We start from the raw sequence: 10694 nt of genomic DNA, 5'->3' as shown, positions 1-10694 counted from the left end.
TGATTTTGCCAGACGAGTCAGAGGTTTTGTGAATTTAGTTTGAGTATTTGGATTTGTGTTTAAGGTTTTGAGAAAATGAGTGGTGGTTTCAGGAAACGCGTTTTAGCAATTCAGACTAACTGTAATGAGCTTCAGAAGACGGAGCCGATTAACAGAAATAAAAAAGCAGTAACATACTTTACACTAAGAGATTTAACATGAAAGTTTCCAAAAATAAGAAGTGTTCCTTTTTAACCTAAAGTTCTTCTGCAGTATCATATTGTAATAACATCTACAATTACTAGCAGCAGTACTGTGTATTGTTTTGGTTTGTGTGTAAAAGGCATGCACAACTTTTACACACAACACATAAAAGGAAGAGGAACAATGCTGAACAACATACTGAAGGAAGCCGTTTGCCCCGAGAAACTTGATCTTCTGGACTAAACTCCTGTCGCCACTTAAAACATCACAAAGGAGATCTGAGGGTTTAGGTTCAAACATACAGATACAAACAATGTAAGAAAAACTGTATGACCTGAATCTTTTAACATTTACGCACTGATAAAACTGAATCTGAGATGGTATATTGCTTCTATCTTTCCAGCTGTAGTGTACCTGTGTCCACATAGACCACACTGTGAGGGTTGCAGGGGGTGACAAATCCATACTCTAACAACAGGCGCTGGTTATCATGGGAACCGTAGTTAATGAAGGCCTGCTGGTAGCGGGGTGACCCGGAAACACTCCTGATTTCATAACATCTTGTCCCATCATTGAAACTTGCTTTTACCTGGAAAAAAAACATAATCTTGATGCCATTTTTGAAAACTACTGTAATTTAGCTTCTCCATCTTTCCAACTGTCTAAGCAGAATAGGGTATACAGTATATTCTTTATATTGGGCTATACAAGCTCAGCAATGCCTTGACATACAGTATGTGTATACTACCTGCACATCAGGCTGGTGGTTGAGCAGGTCCAGGAAAGGAGCTAAAGCATAAATGTCCTCTCCAGCCAGGAAGTTGTTGGACGGGTGGGACATGAAGACGGAGCGTGTGTTGACACTACACCACGCCCACCTGGATAAATAAATAAAAACAGATGAGAGACATCCTGCTTTCTTGAAAATGTATTTGACTGAAATATTAAACTAACAAATCTTTGCACACATGTCCAAATTATAGGAAGGCTTGTACTTAACTTCTACGTGTGTGTGTGTGTGTGTGCGTGCGTGCGTGCGTGCGTGCGTGCGCGTACCTCAATGCTACATATGTCAATACCTCCTCAACAGGCTGAGTCAGGATTGGCTGCAGGGATCTGGATAAAAAATACTTACAGTAACTCACAGCTTGGTATGTTTCTGACATTGTTCACATGAGTAAAACTGCTGAGGTTTATATTTGCATATTGAAGGATAATAAGAAATGTTGTAAAATAAGCACTCCAAGGAGCACAGAAGAATGCCATTTAAACGCCATAAATATTACAAATCAAACACTATTTCATTTTAATTTTGATTCTTTCAGCAAAGATTCAGTGTGTCAAGATATCACATACTGCAAGTAATGATACACAATGTGCATGTAGATGCTACCCCACTAATTCTAGGCTGCGCACACCCTTACACGTGTCCCATGAGCGGCACTAACTTGAAAAAGTCTTGATTTAATGAATGGATTTCTTGCACTGCCTCCCTCTGCTCCAAGGCCTGCCTCCGCACACTGATGGGCAGAACAGACATGACGTCATCTGTAAAATAGGCGGGGCAGGTGTAAGCGGTGGGCAGCACGTCAATGTAGGGGAACCAATCAGAGGCCTCTCCTCGGTGCCGCTCACACACCAGGAAGACACAGAGCACCAACAGGGGAGAGAGACGGGGTTTCCAGCTGTGGAGATGAACACAGTGACAGTTTGGTTCCATCTTGTTCTGCTTTCGTGTGTGGAGTTTGCTGTGTTACGGGCCATTAGCTGACAGCAAGTCAGTGACTGACTGACTTATCAGACTTCACAAACACTAAACAAAATCACACATGCCAGAGAATGTAGCATTTATTAGTAACGCTACTACTCTATGTGAAATTGGCCAAAGAAAAGATAGTTGCATCCCAATGTTTTATATTTTTGTGTACCTCTTGATATATGGTCCCAGGTAGCTGTCCAGTACAGTTGAGGTGGTGAGGAGGCAGGACTCTGGCAGGGAAATGATCAGCTGGCCAGGCTGACAGAGGTGAACAGAGACAGACAGACAGACAAGATGTTAGTATCATTTTTGGCAACTAGTATTCTTAGTTTTGTCATTGTTGTACTGACATTTTCTAACTGTGTAACTGGATTTTTGCCTGTGTGTCCGTCCTTGTGCATGCATAGGGTAACTATATCTTATGTCTGTTGGTTTATTCAATATAATTTGTTTCTTGCTTTTATTCAAGTGTCTTGGTAAAAATGAAAACCAACCATAAACACCTTGTCTATTAACTTGGTTCTCTATGACAGGTGTTCAAGTCATTACTAGGCAACCTGCATCATTACCTATGTAGCAACTTCAAAACCTAGCACCTTAGTTCATTTTACACTGGTCAATATTAAGTGACTTACCTTTATAGTTTTGAGAGTCTGCAGTGCTCTGCCTGTGTCTGCATGGACACACACACAGACTTTAAAATGTTCTTCAGTGTTTTATCAAGTTAAATTCAAGACTTTTAAATACCTTTTTTATCATGCAATGAATCAAATTCAGCACCCTTTTCACATTTATACTGGTAGAAGAATGACAGAAAACAAAACAACAAAACATCTAACACGGAAGGTTATGCAACAGTCCTGAGGATATGTAAGACAGAGTGGTACCAGTCATACCAGTGAAGAGGGCTGGCTGCAGCAGTGATGAGGTGAATCCTCGTTGGTGAAGAAACTTCATCAGCCTCACATACTGCTGCTGATGACACAGAGTGACTGAAAAATAAAAACAGGGAGAGACATACTAGTGATGGGATCTGTATGTGCTTTAACAGCCTGCAGCAGGAGACATATTAATACCAGGCTGGGTGCTGTGTTCCCGTTTCTGCCTCCTCCTCCTCGCAGCTCTTCCAGCCCGATGGCAGCGACCCCTCATGACTCCGGCTGACCTGTGTTCCCTTAAACACACCCAACAAACACAACATTTAAAAAATGTTTCTCTTTTCCATTGATGTTAAAACCCCTGTGATCCCTGTATTGGCAATCCAACCACACCTTATTCACAACTTCCCTACAGCATCTGTTAACTTTCTGTACTGCCACTACTTTGCACTTTATAAATGTAAAGAATTATAGAGGATTCTAAAACCTGAATATCTCATCCAGTGAGACAACTTCAACTTGGAATCCATTTAGTGATGTGTGTGATTGGCTATGCGCTTCTGGTTTCTGGCTGTGTTTGGTTTTCTGTACTCAGGTTTCTGTAACAAGAGAGATTTTTATCTCTATGAGACTAGCTGGTTAACTAAAGGTTATATTATATGTATTCACATTATATACTTTCAAGTGCATGCTTGCAAGCACTTCTTGCAACCCATTCAATACAAAATGCAATGCGCAACAAAACTCACGCCACAATCAATTAATTGTAAAGACATAGTTTAAATCAAAAAACACCTATAATATTATCAACTGTATCAAATCGCCACTCTGTATTATCACCCCACATGTAGTGCTCACGTGATTGGATCGTTGTTCCAGGTATTAGCACTAACTGTATGCAAACTCCCTCCAGCATTCCACCTTTTCTGTCCCGCTGCTCTGCTTTGCCTTCTCCAGCTTTACTTTAGCAAGTTCGTGCAGCAACACACCACCAGCTTCAGGTAAGGTGTCCACATTTCACCTCCTAGTCAGATAACCTGCTACTTGCTAAAAAGTTTTGCATTTTAGCAGCTGTGCATGTTTGAATTTGGTATGGTCTGCCAGCTACAAGAAACACTCATCAGTGTTATACAACTTAACCCTCCTGTTATGTTGCAGGTCAAATTGACCCACGAACATAACTGCTTTAAATGAGACAAATATTTGATATGAAGAAATGAACATAACAGGAGGGAACCCTCCTGTTATGTTCATTTCTCAGGTGATGTGGGGCAATTTGTCCTGCAACATAAACACACACACACACACACACACACACACACACACACCTTCAGCTATGTGAAGAGCTGTACTTTAAACTGTACATTGTGTTAGCTTAGGCAAATTTAACCCTCCTGAGCCTGACCTGCAACATAACAGTAGGGTTAAATTTGCCTAAGCTAACACAATGTACAGTTTAAAGTACAGCTCTTCACATAGCTGAAGGTGTGTGTGTGTGTGTGTGTGTGTGTGTGTGTTTCATGTGTATGTGTTGATGCAAGTTTTTTTCTACTATTATTTAATAATTAATATTTGAGTTCATGCATTGATGTCTCTCTGTGGACAGATATGTCCACCCGGGTTGCCGTGGTAACGGGCAGTAACAAGGGCATCGGTCTGGCCATTGTCCGAGCCCTCTGCAAGCAGTTCCAGGGGGATGTTTACCTCACTTCCAGAGACATGTAGGTAACTCACCTGGCAACACCTGCACCAGGCTAATCTATACTACTACACACTGTAGTAGGTTACAGTTTTAACAACAAGTGTGTTTGACTCTTATGTTTCACCAGATCTCACTTTTCAAATACAGCTTGTTTATTCTTATGTAAAAGCATTTGGTCAACTACTGTACAGATTTGAGGTACTTTTATTTTACTTTCAATAAGTATTTTTATTTCTTGTCACTTCTTTCTTTTCTGCTCATGGATCAATAACTGAAATGGTAAATGAACTGCAATTCTATAGTGCTCTGCTACCTTACCTGGACAAACCACTTTACAGATTCACCCATTCATACACACACTCACACCAATGCAGGGCACTGGCCTGGCCAAGGGGAGCAATTTGGGGTTCAGTGTCTTCCATCAAGGAGACACAGAACAGCTAAATACAGGCACAAAAATCACAAACCTACTAAAATAGATGCAAAATTATCATACAAAGAAAAACAAAGAGATGCAAAGGACAATCTCTTTAAATCTAAGTCTTGCTCCTGTGTATGAGGGTTGGGGAACCTTCTACATGTCTGTGTCTATGCTTGTGCTCCACTACAGGTCAGACTTACATGTTGTACTTCTTACTTCTCCACATTCATCAAAATATCTAAATTTAACACAATTACTATCTAGCTGACACTGACAGCTGTTTCTTAAAAGAATAAAAGACAAAGTGGAAATAACTTCAGACCTCTTGCTCTTCTTGCAGTGGCCGTGGTCAGGAAGCAGTGGCGTCTCTGACCTCAGAGGGACTGAAGCCCATGTTTCAGCAGCTGGACATCAATGACCTGAACAGCATCACCACCGCCGCTGCTTACTTTAAAGAGAAGTATGGAGGCGTGGACGTCCTCATCAATAATGCTGGGATAGCATTCAAAGGTAGAATTACAGTGATATTTATACTACAGTAGAGCCATGCACATGAGAATGTTAAAATATATTAATATTACTACAAAGATTGGTATTCTGTCGTGTTAGTATTAGTTCAAGCATATTAAGTACTGCTACAAATTCAGCAGCAGAAACATCACTCAAACATACACTCAGTAACAACAAAGATGGAAATGCAAACAAACCATTAAACAGAATTAAAAAGATTTAGCTCCACTTATTAACATTAATTGCTTGAGCAGTGAAAAGGTTCTCACCTGCTGCCACAGCTGCATCTGGAAAACACTAATCATAGGGTTAAAACAGATGCATGTTTGGTTCAACACTGAAAAAGGAGATCGTACAGTGACTTGATGTAAGAACTCTAAATGCAAAGCATCAATGGCACATACAGTAAGTGCAGCTAATTTTATATTACATACTATATTTCAGTTAACTCTCTCTCACTGTCTTCAGTGGCAGACACAACTCCTTTTGCAATCCTGCATGTTTGGTTCAACACTGAAAAAGGAGATCGTACAGTGACTTGATGTATGAACTCTAAATGCAAAGCATCAATGGCACATACAGTAAGTGCAGCTAGTTAACTCTCCGTCTCTCACTCTCTTCATTGCCAGAAACAACTCCTTGTGCAGTCGAGGCTGAGGTGACCCTCAAGACAAACTTCTTCGCCACCAGAGACATGTTGATTCACTTCCTGCCGCTGATCAAACCTGGAGGTACGGACACAGAACTGGACCAAGTCAACTCTCTGCTTTCTGCTATATGAATAAACACCTCAGTGCACAGCTGACTTTATAGTATAATATTTATTTATAGTATAATATTTTTTTTGTTTTAAGATATCCACTATAAACAAATCTAGATTTTTATTTAACTTGAAAAATGAAGTTTGCAGCTCTCCTTCAAGCTCTTACTAATGTCTGCAGGTATTTTTGATGATGCCCTTGGTTGAAACATTAAAAACATTATGGCTGCCATGAGAACAAAAACATCAAATGGATCCCTTTCTTTTCATGGGTTTTATAATATACTCCCCCTCCATGACACTGCTGCCTACAGCCTCCTGTTGATATTCCAGCTTCTCCACCCTGTGTTGTCAAAGTACAGTCTGTAAATTAGCCCTGCCTGCCACCTAGCCGAGGTTAGAAGAAGCATGTTGATAACAGTGAGTAGTCATGTCAAACAGCCATAGAGGAGCTCTGGGCAGCTAAAAGTCTGGAGCAGTGGCTGCCACAGTGAAGAGACGGTGTTTGTTGGCACAGAGAGAGTGGGACAAAGAAAGAGCAACAGTAATTGGTTTGGCTTTTTGAACCACACCAGACCCTCTAAGCTGAAAAACTTTCAGGTAGAGCAGCTATAACAGCATCAAACATCCTCTGTATGTGTTTCAGGCCGTGTGGTTAATGTCTCAAGCAATTCTGGCTTGCGTGCTTTGAACCAGTGCAGCCCGGCGCTCCAGCAGCGTTTCCGCATCGAGGACATCACAGAGGACGAGCTGGTGGGACTGATGCAGCAATTTGTTGATAAGACCAAGAAGGAAGAGCATAAGAAAGACGGCTGGCCTGAGACTGCGTACGGAGTGTCCAAGCTGGGACTGACGGTATGATTGAGCCATTTGTCTTCAGGGCTTTAATCAGTTGTCTTAGTTTTAAAATGTGTAGAAATTAGGGCTGCCCAATTAAATGTTTTCCGAGCGCTGTAAAGATCCCTATGTGATCTCAGTTTCACATGACAATGATTCTGCTGTGGTTGCTGTAGCATTAAGATTACTTGCATCAAACTAAGCACTATCTTTTCCTCGCTGAGCTTCTTTAACTAATAAATGCAAAGTGATTTCTTTCTCATATTTCTGCCTCAACTGGTATTCTGCAGGGCACGGGGTGCACCGCTTGAAGAATAGTTGCATGAGGGCACAGAATATCTTTCAGCATGGTCAAACATGTTGGATTTGTTTTTGAATTTTGAGTCTTGTCTCGTCTACAGTTTGTCATGTGATGTAACACATTCCTTGTTTAGTGGTTAACGCAGATTAGCGAGGAAAAGGGAGCGCTTGTTTTGATGCAAGGCATCTCCTTGCTGATGCTTACACAGTAGAATCATTGTCACCTGAGGCTTGAGATCACATTGGGATCTACATTGGGATCTAAACTGCTCAAAAAATGATTAATAGTGCAGCCCTAGTAAAAATGCAGGAAAACGTTTATATCAACCACAATACTCATCATTCTAAATAAAGGACTGGTTGAAATGCTTCTCTAATGCCACATTTCCTTTCGTATAGACATTAATTCTAAATATTTTTGTGTTGTAGACTTTGTCTATGATCCAGGCTCGTCGTCTGTCCAAGGAGAGACCGAATGACGGGGTAACAACTGAAATATGACAACTTTTAATCAAACCACCAAACAAAACTATGCACTAACATCTACTTTGTTCAGCACACCAGCTGCTTTCAACTGATAAAAAGATGAATAAATGTTACATGCTGTAATGTGGTTTATAATATCCTGTGTACAACAAAGAAACTTGATGTCACAAGAAGTAATGCACATTATAAATTAAAGTTATTAGTGTCTAGCGAAAACTCACCACTAACATACATTTGTTATTTGTACAGATCTTACTGAACGCCTGTTGCCCAGGTTGGGTGCGCACAGACATGGCCGGTCCGAAAGCCACCAAGTCACCAGATGAGGGCGCTGTCACTCCGGTCTACCTGGCCCTGCTACCGCCTGGAGCTACAGGACCTCACGGAAAGTTTGTCTCTGAAAAAGAAGTTCAGCCGTGGTGAAAGGGTTAAAGGGTCCTGTGTGGATGTGTATGTGTCTACTGGGTTGCAACGGTAATCGTGCATGAATCTCTGTAAGTGCGGGCTAATCGCTCTTGTTTTTGATAAAACCCTGTTTTCACTTTGCCTTCAGTGATTAAAAACATTTTGTTTACATGGAAAAAAGGTGAACTCACCTTAATTGTATGAAATTTCAATTTTTGAAATCAAAGAAAAAAAAGTATTTCTGGCAAAAAGTGCCTTTCTACAGTGCAGTGCTTCCTTTTTAATACATGACTTTGCTTTCAACAATAAATGAATTTCAAAATCCAAAATATTTGTCATAATAACTGGCAAGCACAAAGTAGAAGAAAACAAAGCATGTAAAACTAAATGGGCCAAATTGTGCATATAAAATCATAATGAATCACTTTGTAACTGCTATGATATGAGACAACAATCAAGAGAAAGATGAACACAAAGAAGTTTCCACCCTCTGGTTCATCTCAATCTGATGGCGTTAACTTCTTCTAGCACAGAATCCCATACCTTGTGCCACTCTTTACTGATTTTATGGTTTTGTAAGTTTAATCAGTTTGTTTTTTAACGGCTTCTGTGTTTATTGTGGCCACTGCCTCATTACCCAAAGTACCTACAGTATGTGAATGTGATCTGAGTGTCTTGAGCTATTCATGTTAAATGTACTGCTTTTATTTTGAAAAGCAAAATAATGCACATGACTAAAGGCTATTCAGAGAACATGCAGAAGCGCTTTAGACTGTAACTTTGGTATTTGTTCAGTCCATTTTAAGAACACATTTTGTATTACTGGTACTTGTACAGTATGCTGTGTGAGACTGGGAGTTGTAGTCCTGTCAGACCAGAATAAATCCCTGATTACCTTGTAGATAAAACTAATCCACAAAGCAAGGGAGAGATGGTAATCCTGTAATCCCTGCTGTCTGCCAAGGGGAAAACCCTCTCTCTCTCACACATACACACACACTTTGATAATTATAGTGACCAGGGTTATCATTGCTTGTAATTGCTGCATTACTAATTATTTTATTGTGGGGGAATTTCCTGAGTTGAAACACAACCAGAGATACAATACAGTAGTCAGTATTGACTTTGTTTACATCCAGCACATGAGTTCAAGAGGAACTTTGGAGCCAATCCCAGCTCACACTGGGCGAGAGGCAGGGTCCACCCTGGACAGGTCACCAGTCTCTCACAGGGCTGGTGTAGACAAACAACCACACACACACCCACACTCACTCCTATGGGCAATTTAAGTCACCAGTCAACCTAAGTTGCATGTCTTTGGACTGTGGGAGGAAGCCGGAGCACCCGGAGACAACCCATGCAGGCACAGGGACAACATGCAGACTCCAGGCCAGCCACTGCTCAAACCTGGAGCCTTCTTGCTGTGAGGCAGCAGCGCTAACCTCTGCTCCACTGTGCTATCCTGACTGATACAAATGTATCTGAATTTTAGCAGCTAAAGGTATGTGAATCTCTCAAATGAATAAATGCCTGCAAACCCCACGACAGCATGAACCTGTCATTACTCTCATTCAGTGACCACGGATTATATCCAATAACTGACTTTTCTGATAATCTATCTACAGCAGGCAGTGAAATGGACTTCAGACTGGATCCCAAGAGAACAGACACTTTAGATTGGTTCTCTTTGCAGCATGTGAGGACGCAGCCACGGACACTAATCCAGAAAAAAAATAAAAAAATTTAAATCACAGTGTTGTCACAAATATTAAGACTTAAGCTTCTTAACATTTTAAAGTTTCTATTTTCACTGATACTTTTGTTCTTTAACCTGGGATTATTTGGCACAAGGTAAACCGAACTAATCTTCCTTTACATTTAGAGTTTGCAAATTCGTTTCAGCAGTCAGATTATAGTGACATGATTTTGTGCTATTTCCAAGTATGTGGTGTCAAACTGGCAGATGTAATGTGCAGATTAGAGCCTGCAAAAAGCCAATAAAGAAAAACTGTTGACTTTAAATTTTGACTACAAACACTTGAGTGCACGTTTTATTTTACAGTAGTGTCACAGCTTATAATCTTTGGTCTTTACTGTCTTTATAATGTTGGACACTCCACTGTTGCAGGTTTCAGCTGGTGCGACAGGGACACTGGTCAAGGTCAGGTCAAAGTGTTTGTCATATGCACAGTTAGGAAACATGTTTCCTTGTACAATGAAATTCTTACTTTGCCTCCACATGAATGCCACAAAATACAAATCTAATATAAAGTAGATAACACAAAATCTAAGGCACTTTAAGCAGCAAATGCAACAATATAATAAAAATATATAAGAATATAAATGCTACATGAGAGCAGCATGTGCAGCAGTCAACAATCATTGTGCAATTATGCATGTGCAAACAGAATGTAAACAGTACATCACATATTTCCTGGTAATAAACTCCTCAG

General features: G+C 40.5%; 2 protein-coding genes across 5 annotated transcripts in view; one reads left to right on the top strand and one right to left on the bottom strand.

Moving 5' to 3' along the window:
- Window positions 1-5344, bottom strand: part of setd4 (SET domain containing 4) — a 7189-nt gene extending 1845 nt beyond the window's left edge. The window contains exons 1-10 of the mRNA XM_020606708.1: window positions 5266-5344; window positions 3019-3116; window positions 2839-2934; window positions 2578-2615; window positions 2112-2200; window positions 1632-1868; window positions 1240-1299; window positions 932-1061; window positions 598-772; window positions 383-461 (exon numbers count right to left, since the gene is read on the bottom strand). Coding sequence (XP_020462364.1) covers window positions 383-461; window positions 598-772; window positions 932-1061; window positions 1240-1299; window positions 1632-1868; window positions 2112-2200; window positions 2578-2615; window positions 2839-2934; window positions 3019-3094 — 980 coding nt within the window. The 5' untranslated portion in view covers window positions 3095-3116; window positions 5266-5344. The remainder of the gene's footprint in view (window positions 1-382; window positions 462-597; window positions 773-931; window positions 1062-1239; window positions 1300-1631; window positions 1869-2111; window positions 2201-2577; window positions 2616-2838; window positions 2935-3018; window positions 3117-5265) is intronic.
- On the top strand, window positions 3737-8493 carry cbr1 (carbonyl reductase 1). Of its 4 annotated transcripts, none has more exons than XM_020606712.1 (8): window positions 3737-3821; window positions 4427-4541; window positions 5284-5453; window positions 5922-5940; window positions 6096-6184; window positions 6860-7068; window positions 7780-7833; window positions 8086-8493. In XM_020606712.1, the coding sequence occupies exons 2-8, from the start codon at window positions 4429-4431 to the stop codon at window positions 8257-8259; spliced, it is 828 nt and encodes a 275-aa protein (XP_020462368.1). In that variant the 5' UTR covers window positions 3737-3821; window positions 4427-4428; the 3' UTR covers window positions 8260-8493. The 4 variants fall into 4 exon arrangements, with proteins under 4 accessions (XP_020462368.1, XP_020462367.1, XP_020462365.1 ...); XM_020606711.1 differs by having other exon boundaries at window positions 5922-5945; window positions 6101-6184; XM_020606709.1 differs by having other exon boundaries at window positions 5922-5948; window positions 6104-6184.
- The last annotated feature ends 2201 nt before the right edge of the window (window positions 8494-10694 follow it).

Source organism: Monopterus albus, unplaced genomic scaffold, assembly GCF_001952655.1.
Source record: "Monopterus albus unplaced genomic scaffold, M_albus_1.0 scaffold80.1, whole genome shotgun sequence".
NCBI classification, from domain to species: Eukaryota; Metazoa; Chordata; class Actinopteri; order Synbranchiformes; family Synbranchidae; genus Monopterus; species Monopterus albus.
The sequence above is the reverse complement of the archived record's forward strand: the minus strand, read 5'-3'. Positions and strand labels throughout refer to the sequence as shown.